The 21259-nt window shown below is 39.3% G+C and overlaps 1 protein-coding gene across 10 annotated transcripts in view; it reads right to left on the bottom strand.

The window, feature by feature from the left end:
• The window catches only part of ARID1B (AT-rich interaction domain 1B), a 363660-nt gene that overhangs the window by 170486 nt on the left and 171915 nt on the right, over positions 1-21259 (bottom strand). For 6 of the 10 annotated variants that reach the window (XM_035108659.2, XM_035108661.2, XM_035108664.2 and 3 more), the window contains exon 5: positions 1714-1755. The exons of the other annotated variants lie outside the window; for them this stretch is intronic. In XM_035108659.2, coding sequence (XP_034964550.2) covers positions 1714-1755 — 42 coding nt within the window. The remainder of the gene's footprint in view (positions 1-1713; positions 1756-21259) is intronic. 10 annotated transcript variants of the gene reach the window in all.

Here is a 21259-nt window from a genome sequence, read left to right as displayed (position 1 = left end):
ATGGTGTTTGCTAACAATCTGAAGGCAGCCCTGTTTAGGGAAGCTTTTAATGCTTAACAGACTATTGTATTTTAATATTTTGTTGGAAGCCACCCAGAGTGGCTGGGGAAACCCAGTCAGATGGGCGGGGTATAAAAAAAATATTATTATTAAATTATTATTATTATTATTACAACCATTCCTGCCATAATTAAAACATACATCAGTTTTTCAATCTGTGCAAAGTTAGCCATTAAGCTCTGTTTGTGTGTGACGTTGGCCAAGGGAAGTGCTTACCCCTGCAATACACGCTTCCTTCCCTTTTAAAAGCACTTACCATATGCACTGGCTCATTCGCGTGTAGACTTAGTGTGCCAGCCGTCTGCCCTCCTGGGTCGCTGAACTGCTAATGCTAAACATGAGTGGGTTGATGCATGTGCTAAATGCATTTAAATATGATGGGAAGAAAGTGGAACATTTACATGGTAAGCGCTTTAAACCATGGCCTTTGTCACATATAAATTGGGCCTACCTAATACTATTGCCAACTTGCAACTTTAGCCATAAAATAATAGCAGAGCCTTCTCCTGAATGGGTCAGCAATGAGAGCTATTGGCTACAATAATCTTCAGTAATACTTCTGTTTACTCAGCTAGCATGAAGGATTATAGAGATGATTTTGCAAGAACTGACCCTCCAGCTTTATTAAATATTCAGTGAATGTACTGTATGCACGCTGCGCCTTAAAACAAAAAAAGACAGAAAGTGCTACAGAATACCATATGTTAAATACTTCACATAACAGTAGAGCAGGGCTACTTATTTTTAATAATTTAGTTTAAATCAGTTTATCAGGTATCACAACATAATAAGGGAACAATGGTAAAGCATGCTGTCATAAATATTTAGTAACTTTAACATTGTAAATTTGGATTTTTTCCCAGTTACCAGAGTTAATTTTGTGCATGGTTCTCCCTTATGAATTTTGAAATCCATTCTTTTCTTACTGATTGTTCTACCTTGGTGATAATGCTGCTGTTATGCCTTTCAGAAGTATCATATTATATGGAAAATTCAACAGCAGGAGACTTGTGATTTAGGCTCATGTTCCCAAATTCTTCTCCCTCTCCACATAACCATTCTCTCTTCTCACTAAGTGCATGTATAGCCTACACACAATCTGTTTTGCCTAGGATCATCTGCTACTCAGTACGCTTAAGAATGAGATCGATACCATAATGTGCATTATCCAAGATTTCACAAATAACTGAAATCAATGTTTAAGTTTGTGAAAGTATGCATAGAACCTTCACAATATCTCTAGAATAACCTAAAATTCCATACAGTACAAATCAGAACTACCAAATTGGTCAGACATCAACCCCCTTAGAAGTAAAAATGGCTATTAGTACACAAATGCAAAAGGCTTATTAACAAACTCCGGAACTCTATGAAACACCACATTCAAAAGTCCCCTCTTTCCATTCCCCTATAACATCAGCTTTTCTAATCTGAGTCCCCTCAAAACCTTTCACTTTGAAAATAGGTGGAACACCACAGACCATATGAAATGCCACCTTCAGAGTATTAAGCCCCAGATATTGCTTGAACTGGTGGATTTGAATCAAATATTGATACAGTTTTCAGGGGTGGGGAATAATTTTTTATGCAAAATCAAAGCAACCATCCTACATTGATGACACCTAGAAAGTCAAAACTTCATCAACTACAGACCTTGAGTCCAAATGAAGCATCCTCCGAGGCCAAGACTTCAACCTGAAATTATAAGCAAAAATATCATTTCAAATGTAGTCACTTAAAAAACATATCTTGACCAGAACAAGGAGAAAACATATGCCAGAACAGAATGCACAGTGTAATCCCATAACACAAGCTGTTTAGACATAGAATAGATAGAACCAAGCTATGAACTGAACTGGGGTCCTCTGGTAGATCTCTGGATGATGTGTGGTAGATCAGCAAGGATTTCTGATTTCCAATGAGTCAGGCTTTTTAGAATTTCTGATCTGCAGTAACTCATATGCAAATTTGTACTTTCACTTGCAGGTCATCCCAGTGCTGTGGCTCATGGAGTGGGTAACTTGCAATGCACCTAACTGGCAGATAAAACTCAAAGCAGATTGTGCCAGTCTGAAGTCTGCCCAAACCTGCTGAATACTGCATTCGTGCAATATCCAGTTCAAGCAAGAAACATTGTTTGCTTCTGGATGAGGAAAAGACAGAGGGCTAAACATATCAAGACAGTGGGCAGGTTTATTGGAGGAGTTTGTATGAAAACCTAATGATGGTCCTTCAAACTGGTTTTCTTTTAAAAATAAGATAAGTGTAATAATACACACACTTCTAAATAGCTGTCATGGATTCATCCTCAAACTGGAATTAAAATTATGTATTAAAGTTATACATACGGTAATTAGAACCTTAAAAAATTAAACAAGCATACACACAACATAAGCAGAAGGAGCACTTGTAAATTTGTGACAATCAAGAACATAAAATCTCTCTCTCTCCTCTCTCTCTCTCAATACTGTTGAATGACTTTCAGCTACAAGTAAGGCTTGGACATTCTTTCTTGAATGATCTTTCCTTTCTTCCCACCGTATCTCACAAATGCATACACAGACACACTCAAATGTTAACCCTCTACTTTTGCTCTGGAAGCCCAAAACTCCTATATCCAAATTATATAAATAAATACATAGGCCTTAGTAAATACAAGCAACAAGAGCAGAGGGAAAGAGGGGCTAATTGAGGGTGCAGCAAGTCAGCATATATGGAAATTACCCTTCAAGTCAATGGACAGGGAAAAGAGTTATGAATTCAGAGCACAAGGAGCACAACTTGCACAAGCCACAAACTAAAGCACTATTCTAATCTCAAGTTTATGAGATGTTGCCTGGCTTCAATATTCCTGCACCAACTTACATGACAGAAAGAAACAAGAATAAGTGGAAAGCGGGCAAATCAGTATGGAGTCTCACAGAATCCTGACCTGACTTGAGTAAAGCAGATTCTGCAAACAACAGATTTGCACTCCTGGGGCAGAGGCAGCAGCTGCTGGATTGCAAGAAACAATGAGGCATAGAATCACAAAAGAATGTATGCATGCTGTTATAGAATCTAGTGGGGCCAATATGGAATTGTCAGTGTCCTACTAAGATTTGAATACATATGTTCAACTTTTTAAAGAAGTATTAACTTCTTACCATACTTCACAATCAATTGGGTAACATGGGCTCTAAATAGGCTTGCCTGTTTTGGAAGTACATCCTACTGATTTCAAAGACACTTACCTCTAAGTAATAATGCTTAGGGTTTCAGCCTTATGTCCACATCTGTATTCTGGGCTGAACTCTGTAGCAGAATTTCAATTTAATGTCACCATATCTAAAAAAAGATTTCACCACCTAAATGCTGAAGCTCCACAATAGTACATGTGACTTTTAAAAGAAGGATATGACAGGCTGCATCAACAAGGACAGAGAAAAGGGGCTGACAAATTAAATTAACCAATAAATGTATTTCGCAGCTTCCAACAAGGTGCATCCAATGCTCAAAACAACTGGCAAAAAACAGAGTATTTCATTACACTGGTAAATGTATAGATGTAAAAGTTAAACCACGGAAAGTGTGTGTGTGTATGGTGGTATCACAGGCAGAATTAGAATCAATAATTATGTTTGACTCTTTAAACAATACATCCATTTACAGCCAAGAGATGCATTAACAATATTGTCTACAGAGCAGGCTCTAATTGGCAATCAGCTAATCTGGGCAGAAAGAGAAGAGAACATTAAACTAGTTTGAGGCTGTATTTTTGGAACACTATTCAAATTCTTAAATTAAAATGATATAGAACTGATTGATTTAAAATTATTAATTTAAATTTTCTCCTGTTAGACCACAGAAACAAAAAGAGACAATTATAACAGCAAACGGTTAACATCTGAGTATGTTTTGTCTTTCATATTTCCTATGTGGGGCTTATGAATTTAACTCAAAAACTCAGCATGAAGTCATCAAATGCTTCTAATTGCAAACAATTGTACAGAATAACACTGATACAGTAATGTCATTTTTTTTCTTTTAAAGAAAGTAAAGAGTAACCATAAAGTGCTTAGATTCAATGCCCTGATACAATATTTCATGCCATGTCAAGGACTGTCCAATAAAATATCAACATGTTCTTTTTGTTAACAGGAAATGATCCCCATCCACCACAACATACAGTGAATCTTACTCTGTTTAATTTGCTAAGTTTGCTTTAAGTACTGTGAAAGCACATATGTAGTTGTAATGTCACATAGAATAAGTTCTGCTTAAACTCAAGCAAAATTACAGCATCATGCAGATTGTAGGAACTGCTTTTCTTAATAGTTTAAAACCATGTCTGGGAGGAATCACCCTCTAGTGGAAACTGCAGGGTACTTCAAACACCTTGAGAGTGTATCTTGTAACATACCTAATAAAAAATAAGGACACCTCTCTATATTGTTCATCTGCTTAACACTGATTGCAGTGGATAATGAGTTTGGCTATCAACTGAAGGTAACCTGTCACTAAATAAAGGCTGTCAGTAGCTGTTGTTGGTGCTACAGAATTGGAAACATGCAAACTAGCCATTAACAACACTGAAAGCTTTTAAACTACCCCCCCCCCACAGGTATCTATTAAAAAACCAACCTGTTTTTAATTTACATGCTGATATTACATGACTGTTGGTTAGCCTAGATGCATATTTAACTCCTTAGGATACAGACAGCAGGCAGCAATATAAACTGCTATAGATTTCTAATAGCAGCTAACATTTCTGACTGATAAAGTTTTCAGTGGATGTCTTAAGTCCTGAAGTGCTGTTGGGCCTGAAACTGGGCTAGCAGGCTCTGCTGGTGGAGGAAGAAACAGAGGAGGGAGCCTCTATTGTAGGAATAAGGGTGGGAGGAGTGAAGGATCTCCCTTTACCACCCTGACTTCTGTCGCTCTGGAGTCACGTTGGAGGAGAGCGCCTCAGTGGAGGAAAGTTTGCTCAGCCAAGTGAAGAAGCCAAACAGAAGACAGTAGCAACTTGAACAGCAACAGGAGAGTGCAGTCATGTCACCTAGAACTAGTTGCCGCATTCAGAGATGGGAGCAGACCCACCCACCACTGATGCAATGGTATCGGATCTACAAGTAAACTGAAAAAAAAATCTGTAAAAATCTGAGGCTATGTGTTTCAACACCCATATATCCAAAAAGAATTTGCCAACATCACCAAGATAAATCAGACAGAAACCCAAGAATAAACCCCAATACCTACACCTCCCCTCCTCAGAAGGAGGGTGAGGAATCCCCAACATAGAACTATACTACATCACCAACCAAGTCATAACCCCATATATTCTAGAAGACGAAACAAAACAATGGGTACACCTGGAGAGAGACATAATCGAAAATACCCCCAATGCAGCATACCCATTCCTCCCAAACGAACTAAGGAAAATCCCCACAACACTAAACAGGTTCACACAGACCATGCTTAAAGCATAGAAGGAAGAAGCAGGCAAACTGTCCCCAACCCCATCCCACTAAGACCTCTGGCTCATATCACCTAGTAGACTTCTACAAAAATAACAAACCCACATCAACACAAAAACTTCAAGCCAATCTAGGGGACATCCAAATGCCTTGGCAAACACACCACTAATTACATGCCTTCTTAAAAAAAACCCAGTAGTAAAAACAGCAGCAGCTAGGCTCTTGACAATCTTCGAAAACCTCCTCCTAACAACAAAGGGACACGCCAAGGGGATGGTATCTACAATATACAAAATACTGCTCCAAAATTCCACAAACCCCCTCGACGTAATAAAAAAACAATGGGGGGACAACATAGGCTATGAAATTAACCCAGGAGCATCACCAAAATGCTGGAGAGGATGCATCTCCACAGGCAAATGCCTCCACATGTGGTGGTAATGTCCCAAAATCCAACTCTTCTGAACTTTAGTCATACAAGAAATAAGCAAAATAACTAAACAAGTATTAGAAGTCACCCCAGTATGGGCCCTACTGAACATCTTCCAAGATAATAATGTCCACTCACATTATAAAGAGCTGATAACCCACCTACTCTCAGCAGCCAGAAGCATCAGAGCCAGACACTGAAGAGACCTGTCAGGAGTAAACATGAACCAATGGCATAGCTGCCAAGTTATCCCTTTTTTTAAGGGATTTTCCCTTATGCTGAATAGGCTTCCTCGCGAGAAAAGGGAAAACTTGGCAGCTATGACCAATGGTATCAAACAGTATGGAAAACAGCCTTACTAGAAAAACTAACCAATGAACTGAAACTGGCATGGGGACAAATAGAAAACACCTTTATCACATACATTGCCCAACAAGACAACAACAAGAATCCGCCGACATCATACGAATCAATATGGCTAACCTGACCCAAAAACCCACCCTCACACACACAAACAAATCTCACTACAGCCAACCAAAGACAACCAACCAAACCCTAGGCCACATCCAACCTCTCTCACCACCAAGGAAATATAAGTGAATAGAAAGAGAACCCACACAAGTGACGCTGACACAAAAGCCCACACCTACACTAAGAAGAATAGAAGCATTACCACCCCATCCCCTCCCTCCCTCCCCCTCTTTTCTTCCCAACCTAATACTGCATGCAACACTAATGTCACACAACAAATGAAACTCATCTGTAGAAAACATAACTTGGAAAAAATAGACAATGCACATATTTTTGTAAACTAAGAAATCTTTAATAAAAATTATTATAAAAAACTAGCTCACCACTGAATCCCAATAAAGAAGAGTGCAGGGTGATTTGAAGCAATGGTGCGCAGAATTTAAAGAATTTTTAGCCCAGGAATTTGTTTTGAGTGCCAAAAACTGAACTGAGCTCACAGTCCTTCTATATAAAAATATATTCAACATACTCTACTTTCCTCATTTCAGCACTGTAATTTTGGGAAGGGGCTGTTTATTTTGTTGTTGCCATTTTTAAACAAGTTGAGAGTCAGAAATCCTTGCTTCTACAGTCATACCTCGGTTTAAGTACGCTTCGGTTTGAGTACTTTCGGTTTAAGTACTCCGCGGACCCGTCTGGAACGGATTAATCCGCTTTCCGTTACTTTCAATGGGAAAGTTTGCTTCAGGTTAAGTATGCTTCAGGTTAAGTACAGACTTCCGGAACCAATTGTGTACTTAAACCGAGGTACCACTGTACTTCATTCACTCAGAAATCTGCAGGGACACCAGTAGATCCTAATCCATCTTCTGCTCACCATTACTAAACTATGTTATGGGCAGGCAAGAGTAGGTAGCCCTTATCATATTTTCCTGAGAAAATGATTCTCCCAGTCAGTATTTATCATGGTGGGGCTCCAAAAGCCCCATCCCAGCCTGAGACAAGTCCCCAAGGAGAAAAATTGCTTGGGAGCAGAGGTCATAATAAAACTGACAATATCATAATGCCTTTAAAGCAAAATTTCACAAGGAAAAATCAACATAACACACGGAAATAATTTGCGTTGGGTGCATTCCCCCTCTCCCACAACTGATATTAAAAATGCTCAAATCCAAACTTGGCTTTTTTTCATATGTGTTTAGTTAGGTCAGCTCCTCCAGATTTCTGTGGGAGTCTGCAAATGAGAAGTCTGCCTGTAAATTAACCCTAAAATATGACTGAGTGTTAACACTGAACAGCAATCTATAGTAGAGGCAGCTGGTGTGACAAATTAGTATAAATACTTTCAACAAAATATTTAAATGAAAAGTCAGTGTTATTTACATGAAGAGGGACCCTTCTCTGAGCTGGCTATAGAAGGTCTTATTGTGCTAGCCTTGCAAGGGGATAAGAGGAAGGGGACAAAGCTGGATTCTCTGGATGTATTTATTAGACTATCAGACAAAGGTCTTTCAAAAAGAAGGCAGAGACTTTTACTATAGCTCACTAATACAATAATTCAGTTCATCTCATTCCTTGAGCTGATCGTTCAACAAAACAGTATCATAATAACTTAAGTAACAACAGATTCGTCTCTGCCTCTCACAGTTCACTCGCACTAGTAAAGTGGTCTATAGATACATAGGGTGAAATTCTGAATGCACACAAGTGTGCTCATGCAATACATATGTACATCTGGAGATTCTGAGAGGTTGCTTCAACTTCCAGTAAGCAAGAAACTGCAATTCACATAATAGCCTCTTTGGCTGAAAGAAATAAACTACTCTCGTCATGCAGTAGTTTTGGATTGTGAATCGCTCCGAGATGTACGGATGGAGGGCGATATACAAATTTAATATATAATAAATAATCATAATCAAAGGGTATGAAAAAGAAGCAGCCTTACTCTATCTTTGCATGAACTGATTGCCCACCATAGCAAAAGCATCATAGGTGCCCACCACCTCTGCCACTACTATGTAGGTTTCTCAGTCAAAATAAAAAAAATAGCAAGCCACCAATAGCTTCCATGGTTCTGTGACAGATGAGATTTCAGCAACAGATTAATGTTTCAGTCTAGGAATGCTAGTACGTTAAAAACAAACCCAAATGCACCACTCAGCAAATCCTTGGCAAACCCAGATGCTCTTGCCAGTGCTTCAGCCAACATCTTAAATGTGGCAGAAGCCATATTTTTTTAGAAAAAGAGGTGGCAAAACTCACCATGAAGGCATTCTTTGTTCTCATATAATGGCAGTGGCACCCACCCTTGCCGGAACTCAATTCCAGCAAGTTCCAGCTGAAAAAAATCCCTGGGCAGAAGTACCCACCCTCTCCATAGCAGCAAATCCAGGTGCAGCAGTAGTATCTATTAATCACATTTCTAAGCCTTAACATGAGATGTATGCTTCCCAGAACCAATCCTCTCACTATCCTATATTCAGATGAAAGGCAAGTTCCCTTCTTTGTAATCTGCATCCATTTATAGAGGTCACAGCTGGATGTCTCTCCTAGTGCAGGTCCCTCCAGGAATAATGTCCCATGGTGTACTTGGCTAAATGTTCCCATGATGTCCAAAAAGAAGTCCTCAGCTGATTTTGAAACACCAAACATTTCACTTCTTTTCATTCCAAGTGAAGGTGATATGGCAGGTAAGAAAATCCTTTCACCAGAAAGATCCATGGAACTGCCAAGCAATGATTGAAATGGAATGTGAGGATCTGATTGAAGACTATTAAAAAGAAGCTATAATATGTACCTTTTTTTAAAAAAACTTTAAAATTCTAACCAAAAGGCTCGTTCTTTGAAAAGGCTTTGTTAATTAACCTATAGGGACTGGATCTAGTTTTAAAAAATAGGTTTTTTTAAATAGTACTGCCTACATTTGAGAAGTTCTATATGGGATAGGATTTTACACAGCGGAACATTCTCTCTGATTTTCAAAATGGTACTGTTGTAACATTTCCTCCATTTGTTGCCACTAATTTTGGGGCAATAAAGGAACATCATGCTCAAGGCTTGTACCCTTACTACCTTTCCTCAGCCCTTCCAAGTCCTTCACAATACATCTGTGGGTGTTACACTTTTCAGTAATACTGAAATAAGCTCTTATTTTATTTTTGCATTTTCTATTTTACAGAAACAAATGAGTTCTTTTAAGGCAGGGTCACTTTTAAAATTCCAGCGTGTGTTCATTCTGTAATTGGAAACTTTACTTCCAATACTCAAAACAATTTATAGTGAAATATTTCCCAAAGGAGAACACAGGACTTATCAGTTTGCTTCTGCTGCTTGCCACTGGTGAGTCAGGGACTGAGGACAGAGCAGCCAGGACAAGGCATTTATGAAAGGCTGCTATTAATTGTGTATCTAAGGCAGTCCACTGGGGATTTCCAAACAAGAAACAGACATGAACATTACACGCTTTAAAAATGAGGCATGTGCTCATGCAACAAACCCATGACTGGGTTTCTGATGGGACATCATGGAGGATATGAAAGAATGAACATTGCAAACTGACTGATGGGAAAACGGGTATTTGTGCTCTGCTGCTCCTTGTTACAGATGGCCTCACCTCTGTTGCTGGACTATGACTGTCTTCATCTCTGACCATTGGCCATGCTGGCTGGGAGACTGCTGAGAGTCCCATCTGGAGATTGACAGGTTCCCCAACCCAGAGATAGGTAGATTGGCTCCAGGGAAAAGGATGCTCCCAAGTGTGCATCCGTGAGTTGCTGGTGGGAAGTGGTTGCCACATTTCATTCAACTTTAATATATCTCACCTGGGTGAGGCATAAATCAAAATCCCAAAAGATCGTGCTTTGACTATGTAATTTGGGAAGGCCTCCACTTCCTGCAGAAGCCAGTCATACTTTTCAAGGAATTGCATTATTCAGGCGATCACTATGCTTAAGTGATAGGAGGTGAAAATAATTAAGTCACATCTGCAGACAGTGATCAGTTGCTTCCCCTGCCCTTTCTTATTGAGCTCATAAGAATGGTAGGAATGACATAATATAAATCATAAAAGTGTACAAAGTCTTTTGCTAGCCTACATCCACAATTAGCTTGGCAGTGACATTATAACAGCAGATTTGAACTCACTCTGTCAGCAGTCAGGCAAGGCAGAGTGGTGCACTGCTACAGTATCTATCGGAGGACTCTGGAGATGAGTGAGCTGAAGAATAAAATAGGAACAATTCCAGCTTCCTAAACCATGCTTATGGTCTCAGAAATTCTCTCATCCAAACAACATGGACATTGGTTTCCATCTCATGCAGAAATACTGTCCTGCCCAGGAAATACTAACACATGCTTTTGAAAAGAACTAAGAAAGTCAGACTTAAAGTAAGTGGTCTTGCTTAGTGTCTTTCCATGCGTAAAGAGAAATCCTTAATTTCAGAACTCGTCCCCTGGTTTTACAGATATAAATCCTGCAGTTCAGAAGACATGTGGTCCTTATGCTGCTGGATTACAAAAACCAAATATGTATTAATTGTTATAGAAACAATTAGTATGCATGCTTGTTCACGAAATATATTAATTAGAAAATTGGAAAGTTGATTTAAATTATTTAAACCAGGTCTTTTTCTTGAGCGATTTAAATCAACTTGATTTAAATCAATCTACCCTGCTTGCCTGTATCTCACACTTGCTTGTTAATTCTCCTCATTCTCCTTATTAGCATATTCATACAACATAGCAGCTCAAGGACACAGCTTGCTGAAACAGCTCTGTATTTAGACTAGGCTACAACAGAAGACACAATACTCCCTCATATTGTTAAATACTATTTAGCAATACAAATCTCTCATGCTCACATCTACTCATTGACAACAAATTTAGGAAGGCATTAACATGTTTGCCTATACTGTATTTCAAATAATATTTATAATCCTACATATATCTTCTCAGAGCGGACCCCTTTTATTTCAAATTGACTTATTCTCAAGTGTGTATAGGATTGCAACTTAAAAACCTCAATTCTGCTCCCTCTTATTTTCAGTGATTATTCAGCAAAAATTATTGTGAGTATAACAACAGTAATTTTTACACATATTTTGAGCATGGCTTTGTGTAACCCACTTTCTGGGATCCTATTACATTTAGCAGAATACCAGGACTAAAGAAAAGGTCTAACATGAAGTAGATACTGTACAGTATAACTAAAACCAATTGTCATAAGTGAGGTGGAAAATACTACTTATTTCAGCACACTGCTTTTACTGGGAACAGCTTAAGGAGACAGCAGACACATTTAGATGACAAAGCACTACAAAAAAATACTTTCCAGCAGGACCTAAATGACTAGTTACAAAAAGAAAAACAGACTAAACTAAACTGAATTAGTTTTCTCTTCTGACTCAAGTCTTGTATACACAAACACATTGCTTTACTGTGCAAGCAGCACCATGCTATATAGGGCAGCTCACCGCGACAAATAATTGCAGTGAAGCTAAGGCACTGTGTTCCAAAGCAATATTCAGTGGAAACAAATGGTTAAGAGACTATATCTGGTTATTTTCATTCTAAAATAAAGCAGATAAAGCAGATACCCCAAAATGTTACTATGAGATTACAATTATTTCCATTACCAATGCAGTCTGTCTAGTAGGGAAAAAATATTTCATTTGCGATCACAACAAACTGAGAAAGAATAATTTGCTGGAGGCAATTGAGGGAATTCTATGGCTGAAAAAGGATTAGAACCCAAGACTACTATGTACCAACACAATATTCTTACCACGGTCTATTGCCCACAAACTACGAAATTGTTACATTGTTATTTATTTGTTCAGTGCCAGAGACCAATAGGAGCTTGAGAAAGGGTCACACCATCAGAACATTTGTTTGAATGTTAATTACAGCACTCACATTTTGAATTTCAAAGAAATGGGACAGAGGCAAATGACCTGAAATATAACAGTTTAACTTGATTTGTGTGCGGTACAATCCTGGGAAGTTTACACACTAACCCAACTGAGATGAATGGAAGTTCCACAAGGGTACTAGTGGATTTGCAAACAAGTCTATATTCATTTCACTGAAGCTTGCAAATTAAAAGGTCCTAGCTGATTGCACCAAATTACATTTACATACCAAACCAGTTTGCACATTATGGTAAATCATAGGTAATGGTTTACCATGAACTCAGAGATCACTTCCCTCCTAAGCATGAGGGAGCAACAAAATACAACCCCTGACTTAGTATTATGTTTGAAATGGTTTGTCATGGTTTGTTTAGTCACAACAAACTATGATAGGAGCCCAAGAACAAACCTTTGCTAACCAGCCATGGTTAAGAGCGAAAAGCTAAACCAGGGATTGTGGTTTGTTGCTCTCACTTGCACTACAGGTAAATCATTAACTATGATTTATTGTGACATGCAGATGATGCCACAATGCAAAATGATTGTTTTTAAAAAGCTATTTGTGCCCACCCTTCCTGAATCCCAAAATGGTTTTCAACTTCCTAGGGGAACAGTTGACATGATTTTCACTGCTCGACAGCTTCAAGAAAAATGCAGAAAACAAAACCACTCCTTGTATATGGCATTTATTGACCTAACTAAGGCCTTTGACACTGTAAATCATAATGTCCTGTGGACTGTCCTTCTGAAAACTGGCAGCCCAGATAAATTTGTGAACATTCTTTGGCTCCTCCATGATAATATGACAGCAACAATCCCAGATAACAATGGCTCTCAAAGTGAACCATTCATGTGGGATCAGGTGTTAAACAGAGTTGTGCTATCACCCCAACTTTCATGTGTATGATCCTACATTTTGTCGAAGGGAAACTCCCCACCGGAGTAGAAATCATATCTCGAAAGGATGGAAAGCTCTTTAATCTGAGTAGGCTAAAAGCAAAGAGTAAGGTTACCGTAACTTCCATCATAGAGCTTCAGAATGCTGATGACAACATAGTGTGTGCACATTCAGAGGATGACCTCCAAACTATCTTAAATATCTTCACAGAAGCTTATGAAAAGCTGGGCCTATCGCTCAACATCCAAAAAAACCAAAGTGCTGCACCAACAAGCACAAAACAACCACTCTGCAGCACGACACATCCAACTCAATGGTGTGATGTTGGAAAGTGTTGATCACTTCTCCTACCTGAGCAGTTATCTTTCCACAAGGGCTTTTTCCCAATTGAAGTGCAGAGTGTTTGAAGACCGGGACATTCACAGGGTAACCAAAAAGCTTGTTTACAAACCTATTGCACTACCAACCTTACTGTATGTTTATGAAACATGGACCACTTATACACGCCATCTCCAACTCCATGAAAGATTCCATCAACGGTGTCTCTGAAAAAATTTACACATCACTTGGGAAAACAGGCGAACTGATGCCAGTGTACTGGAAGAAGCAAAGACTGTCAGTGCCAAAGCAATGATTCTCCAACATCAACTTCACTGGACTGGTCATGTTGTTCGGATGCCTGATTATCAACCTCCAAAGCAACTACTCTATTACAAACTTAAAAATGGAAAGCATAATGCTGGTGGGTCAATAAAAGAGGTTTAAAGACTCTCTCAAGTCAAATCTTTTAAAAATGTAATATAAACACCAACGATTGGGAAACACTGGCCTCTGAGCACTCCAGTTGGAGAATAGCCTTTACTAAAGGGTGTCATGGACTTTGAAGACACTCAAACTCAGGATGAAAGGAAGAAACGTGCTAAGAGGAAGGCACATTTAGCAAACCCTCACCATGATTAATTCCTGCCCGGAAACTTATGTCCCCACTGTGGAAGGATGTGTGGATCCAGAATTGGCCTTCACAGTCACTTACGGACTCACTATTAAGATTGTGTTCATGGAAGGCAATCTTACTTGGCTACGAGTGATTGCCAAAGAAGAAGTTATAGTTATAGTAAATTGAGGTATTTATGTCATTTTGCCATAATCTAAATGTGTACATGCATCTCCAAATTTACACAGACAATATAATCCTATGTATATCTACTCAGAAGTAGACCTCATTTAATTCAAATACCATACTTATTCCCAGTCGATTTTGTATCAGATTATAAAATAAACTCCTCAATTCTGCTCCCTCTTATTTTCAGTGATTATTCAGCAAAATTTATCACAACAATGGTAATTTTTACAGAACATTCTGTTCATGCGCTTCTTTATAAGTGTATCACTTTCCCCTAAATCTGGATTACACAAAAAACAGATATAAAAATGGGCAATATTATGAACAGTAAGATATCTGTATACCTCTGGATAGGCAAGATAATTTTTTCTATTGCCCAATATTAGCAACTGATTTAATCTCAAAAATATCAACCGTTCAATAGCTTTCAATTGAGATGATATATTCAAAAACACAACTCTCTTCCAACTTGTTCTTTCGCATACCTTAAAAAAGTACCTTGGTAGGTAAGAGGAAATCTTGGTTAAGGCTGGCAGAAAAAACTGCAGTCAGAGGTAGGGAGGATAGTGCAATCTCACATCTCCCAATCTTCTGTATTGTGTGATCTGCTTTTGAAGCAGACACTTGTTTTTGTTTTGAATTGCTGCTGGTTTTGCTTCTTTGTTTTGTTTTTAGGTTGTGCTTATATCTTTTTTATACTGTGTTGATTCTATGTAAGGCACATTGTGTATTTTTGTAGAAAGGTAGGGTGTAAATTAAGAAATAATGATAATATCTTCTGCTCTACAGATTAGAACACAAAAGTATAAAATTGCATCAAGACAAACTACTGTGTTTCCTTTATGCTGCCTTTACTGCTGCAGAGTTTTTAAAAAGCAAAGACAATACTATTCCAACTAAAGCTAGGTTAAGTAACCCAATAACATATACTTAAGGCAGTCAAACAATTTGTAAAAACACTAAGGAAAAACACAAAGCTTAAGTTCAATTATGTACCATTTCCCCCAGAAGTTTAAATGACATTTTTTGTTTAATTGAGGCAACAAAGATGTAAGTTGTTTTGTGCTGCAGATAGTGTAGATATGCAAGGCTGGAGTGGCAAACACAGGCAGATCTGTCAAAGGTAACAGATGTATCAAGAGCATGAAGTGATGTGAAGGTGATAATTGCTTACACTGAGAAAGGAAAGGTGTTTCAAAAGAAGAAACTGTTTTCAAAAGATCCAATAAATTCTTGTTGCTCAAAAGAGCCTCTCAAATAAAATTTGGATGAACCATAATATGAAAGGTATACCATATTGGCCCCAATATAGAGGTAAAGGTAAAGGGACCCTTGACCGTTAGGTTCAGTCGCGGACCACTCTGGGGTTGCAGAGCTCATCTCGCTTTACTGGCCGAGGGAGCCGGCGTACAGCTTCTGGCTCATGTGGCCAGCATGACAAAGCCGCTTCTGGTGAACCAGAGCAACGCACGGAAATGCTGTTTACCTTCCTGCCGGAGTGGTACCTATTTATCTACTATGCTTATCTATTATGCTTTCGAACTGCTAGGTGGGCAGGAGCAGGGACCAACAACGGGAGCTCACCCCGTCACGGGGATTTGAACCGCCGACCTTCTGATCAGCAAGCACTAGGCTCTGTGGTTTAACCCACAGCGCCACCTGCGGTCCCAATATAATGTGCACCCAAATATAAGCCGCATCTTTAAAATTGGAGGGGGGGAAATACCCAAATATAAGCCGCTCCATTCCTTGCTGCTCCTGGCTGCATACTGTTGGGGGGGGGCTGCGCTGCATCGCCGGTGGCCTTTCCCTTCCTCGCTCTCTCCCTTCCTGGCCTTGGGGGAGAGGACGGGGGACTACACACAGGGCGGGCGCCACTTTGCCGCACTCCTGGCACTGTTTGCCCCACGCTCCTGGCCGCATACCGTAAGGTTGCGAATATAAGCCACATTTTAACTTTTCACGGTTGGAATTTGGTGAAAAAGTAAATCTTATATTCAGGCCAATATGGTAATTTCCCACCAAATTGTTTCCCCAGAGGAAACTCATGCATCATGGCGGTGGTGATGAAGATAACAATAATAACAATAATATAGGGTGGAAACCATGTTTGTTTATTCACTGGTCTGACCAGTTCACATATGAAGCAGATGGGTGGAGTTTGATGATATGCAGAACCCTCTCTTTTCTAAACTCCCTTCAGTCCAATGCTTCAGGCACTTTTCTTCTGGTCTGGATAAAAAGCCACAGAGGTAAAGTGAGGGAAAAGGGCTCCTCTCCTCTCTCCATTTTGAACAAAATAAAGTTAGATCCCACCCTCATTGTATTTGAACGTGACACTTCTAATAAAAATTATGGCTTCAACCATTATGTATACAGTAATTTGGTTTTAACATTTGGTCTGGAGAGCTCGATTTAGTTCTTAAGGATAAACCGCATGCTTTTAGAATTAGCATCCTCAATATAATCCTGACAGACTATTCTTCTAATAGGGTCTTTTCACACATCATCATCATCGTCATCATCATTATTAAAATTTGTATATCGTCCTTCATCTGGAGATCTCAGGGCTGTTCACAACATAAAAACACAAAATACCTAATAAAAACAAGCACACACATACACACCTCCACAAACCAATCACCCCCTCCCATGAACACATTTAAAATAGTATAGGATGTTAAGCAGCCCAAGGCCTGGTTGAAGAATAATGTTTTTGCCTGACACCTACAGGTGTATAATGAAGGTGCCAGCCAAACCTGCCTGGGAAGAGCTTTCCACAAGTGGAGAGTTACTGCAGAAAAGGTCTGTTCTCACGTTGCTACCCTACAGACCTCTCTCATGTAGGAGGACTCATGAGAAGGGACTCAGATGATGACTGTAGGGTCTGGGTAGGTTCATATTGAGAGAGGCAGGCCTTAAGGTTTGAAGGCAAAACATGCTAAACTCCCTAATCTGCAACTAACAACCATGACCTCTTTTCCCAATTTAGATAATCAGTATTGGAAAACCAGGCTGCAGTCCCCCACATCAGTCCACAAGCACCGTATGAAGTGGAGAGTGATGTGGTATAATAGTAGCTGCCCAGGAACAATTGGCACAGTTTGGAGGAGGTGTTTAGAAGCTTCTGCTTCCATTTTTGCTTAACCACAGGTTAATGATTTGAAAAAAGCAAACTACAAACCATGAATACCTATAAGTCATGACAGTAGCCTCAAAGGATACAGGTTTCTTTAAGACTAATCACAGTTTAGAGTTCAGACCTAACAGTAAACTGTGGTTAATAAAAAACAGAAGAAAGAGCTTCTAGTGTCCTACTCAAGGCCATGCTGGAGGAGAGGAAAGCATACAAGGCCCAGACTTCCTAGGGCCATACATGGTACACTAAAGTATGGTTTAGTGTCATGTCTAAACATGGTCAGTGTATGCTTAAACTGTTCACAAAATGGACCCTTTCCAGCCCCATAACTTATCATCTCCAGCTCTGAAGCTAGAAATCAATTCACTATTCTACAGTGGAAATGGGGGAGGCTACAACTCAGTGGCAGAGCATTTGCTTTGCATACAGAAATGAGAGCCACTGCCAGTCAGTTTGAACAATACTGAGATATATGGACCAATTGTCTGATTTGGTATACTATAGCTTTGTACCGGTATGTTCCTATGACAACAAGTGCAGTTTAGAGAGATTTCAGCAGAATAAGCAGAGTTTTGGGTGACTCAACAAGTGAGTCAAGTCATGCAGGTTAGGGGAACAATTTCTCTCTCCAGAACTTGAGCCAATTTCAAGGGGCATGAATGGAAGGGGGGGAAGTCCTATTAAGAAAGTGTGTGCAGCTTCAATTGACAGGACTCATTAACTGAACCCACACTTATTTATTTTTCAACAGCATTATTATACTGGCCATTAACAAAAGGTTCTGGGCAGAATAGGGAAAATATATAACAATTCAGCATGAAAAAATTAAAACAGTATCAGACTAGAACCTGAATAAAACTAACTACAGGGAAAACCGTAGTAACCAATGTCTGAAAAGCACTAAAATATGTTTTTAAAACTTAAAAACTTAGAGAAATGACCACTTTTTATACACCTATCTTCCCCTAGTCTAATGAGATGCAAGCAAGCAGATAACTAATAAATGCTGGCGTGCACATTAACATACAGCTCTAAAATACAGGCTCAGACATGCACATGAGATTACCCAATATGAAAAGCAGCAGTTCTGGTGATCTCTGTAGAGAGAATGATTCATTACTTTGTCTCTCTACATATGTAAAAATCCATAAAGCTAATGGAAGTGTAAACACTTCACAATACACCCTAGACATTTTCCAAGCCCCACAACTGAATCTATATTCTCCAATTATGAAGTCTGCATCAGTTCTCTACTCTGGAGTAGAAACGCCAAAGACTGAACTTAGATGATGCAGCTCATTTTACATGGGCTTTGAGGAAATACTCAAAGTGTACCCTCAAAGGTGAAAGGCTAGTGCTTTAATCTCTAAACTATCCAGACTTGGAAGAGCTTTTCAACACTTTCATGTTTTCTAGAGCCCATTTCATGCATACAAATGTACCACACACTTCTTTTCAGAAGAAGTTGGTTCTTTCAAATGTAGAATGTGTAGTTCAAAGCAAGGGGAGGCTAGCCATTGATAACTTTTGCTGTAATTGGTCTTTCAATGAGTTTACAAATAGCTGTGTTATCATAAGCCTTTCCACAAACAATTTTAGCCTAAGCAGGGGAATCCCAGCATGGTTCTGCCCCCAAAACATAAACAGGTTTTTTTTTGTTCATTCAGAGTACTACAGCTAGCAGTGAATTCTATGGAAGCCAACACATTACAATTGGTACAACAGTCAGAAAAAACCATTAAGTAGTCTTCTAACCTTCAGCAATTTTCAATTGGTTAAGGGGGGTGGGGTGGGTGGGGAGAGAGGGACCCAGGTGGCGCTGTGGTTAAACCACTGAGCCTAGGGCTTGCTGATCAGAAGGTCGGCGGTTCGAATCCCTGTGACGGGGTGAGCTCCCGTTGCTTGGTCCCAGCTCCTGCCAACCTAGCAGTTCGAAAGCATGTCAAAATGCAAGTAGATAAATAGGAACCGCTACAGCGGGAAGGTAAACGGCGTTTCCATGTGCTGCTCTGGTTTTCCAGAAGCGGCTTTGTCATGCTGGCCACATGACCTGGAAGCTATACGCCGGCTCTCTCGGCCAATAATGCGAGATGAGCGCGCAACCCCAGAGTCGGTCACGACTGGACCTAATGGTCAGGGGTCCCTTTACCTTTACCTTTAGTCTTCTAACCTTCAGCAATTTTCAATTGGTTAAGGGGGGTGGGGTGGGTGGGGAGAGAGGGGGGGGAGAGAGAGAATTTAGAAGCCACTGTTCTACTGGGTAGATTCAGACTTCGTCATCCGTAAGAGTAGATCTATTAAAACCAACAGGCCTTAGTAAGTCCCATTGATTTAAACATGTCCATTCTAAGCTGCAATCCAAAACACACCCTACACACAGTGGCCTTGTTGAATTCAACAGGACTTACCTATTCTGATAAATCATGGGTAGGATTGCACTGCAATTCTGAATCCAACTCATTACCTCCCACTTAAAATGATCTATACAAGCAGAGGTTCTTATATTTACTTTACAGTGTCAGAAACTGAGATATGAAAGCTAGGTGCTAAATAGCACCTTAAACCTAGGTTATAGGTGCAACAACTGAATGCCTACGCACACATTTTTATAACAAGAATACAAAGCTGAAAATGAATGATTGCAGCTTAAATATTATGTCCACTTTTCACATGGTCTAGTCCTTTCCCTGCCCCCCCTAATATTCTTAAGAGGGTCTCTTCTCCAGTCTTCAGAGAGTAGCTGGAAGTGGGGAGGCAGAAAAAGGTCCTCCTTTCCTTCCACTCTGCAGTTTTAATCTGAAATCTTAGGCGCAGTACTGCACCCAGAGCTGAGAAACTGCTCATGCTAATAAAATTCCCTGACACAAAATGCGCCTAGAACAACGGGAGTTTCAAACACTGTTACTTTAATGTAATTTAAATCACTGCCAATACAAATATATGTACAAATATGGTGGCAATTAGTTCTGTCTCCCTCCCTGTAGCTTCTATAGTAAGTATTGCTCAAAAAGAATACAATCCATTTTCTCACTAAAATGGCAACCCAAAGTCTTCCCCCATGCATTATAAAATAAGTTACTTTTTTCTTAAAATATTTTTATGCATTTTGCTTGTTTTTTAATCAGTTATCAACAGAATAGTATTTGTGCTCAGGAGGCTTAGTCTGCAGCAGTGATCTCAGACCAACTGTTACCAGTGGGTGTCAGCCTAGCAGTACAATAATAATATGGGGGAGGGGAAGGGCAAGTGGAAAGTTTTATTTAAATACAACCACCCCCACATCCTCAGAAATACACTTTTCATCAAGGGGCAAATATATTTAGTTTCTGTACTAGATATTTCATTACCATAGGTATTTAATCCCACCCACAGGAAGGGAAAGAGAGAGAAGAGTATAAGATTGCCACTTTAATTAAAAATTCATAAAGTTAAGAGACTCTGTAGACTACAACTTATATACTTGTGCCAATTTATCTGGTACCACTGAATATAAATAGAGAGAGAGATCGCACAAATTAACCTGATGATATTAGAGGTGCGGACGGTGGGAGAGAAATACCAGGGATACATAGAAACTGTTTTGTAGTTTGGATTTGTTTGTTGTAAGATAGATAGAACAAAATAACATATTTTAAAAGTTCTTGGAATGAAACTCACAGGTTTCTCATCAATAGGAAATAGTTTATGAAAGCAAAAAATAGAAAAATGCCCATCAAAGTTTCTTCCCAACGTGAGACAATCCTTTTTTAAAAAAGCGTATGGTAAGAATAAAC

This window comes from Zootoca vivipara, chromosome 3, assembly GCF_963506605.1.
Source record: "Zootoca vivipara chromosome 3, rZooViv1.1, whole genome shotgun sequence".
Classification (NCBI taxonomy): Eukaryota; Metazoa; Chordata; class Lepidosauria; order Squamata; family Lacertidae; genus Zootoca; species Zootoca vivipara.
This window is presented reverse-complemented; position numbering and strand designations above follow the sequence as displayed.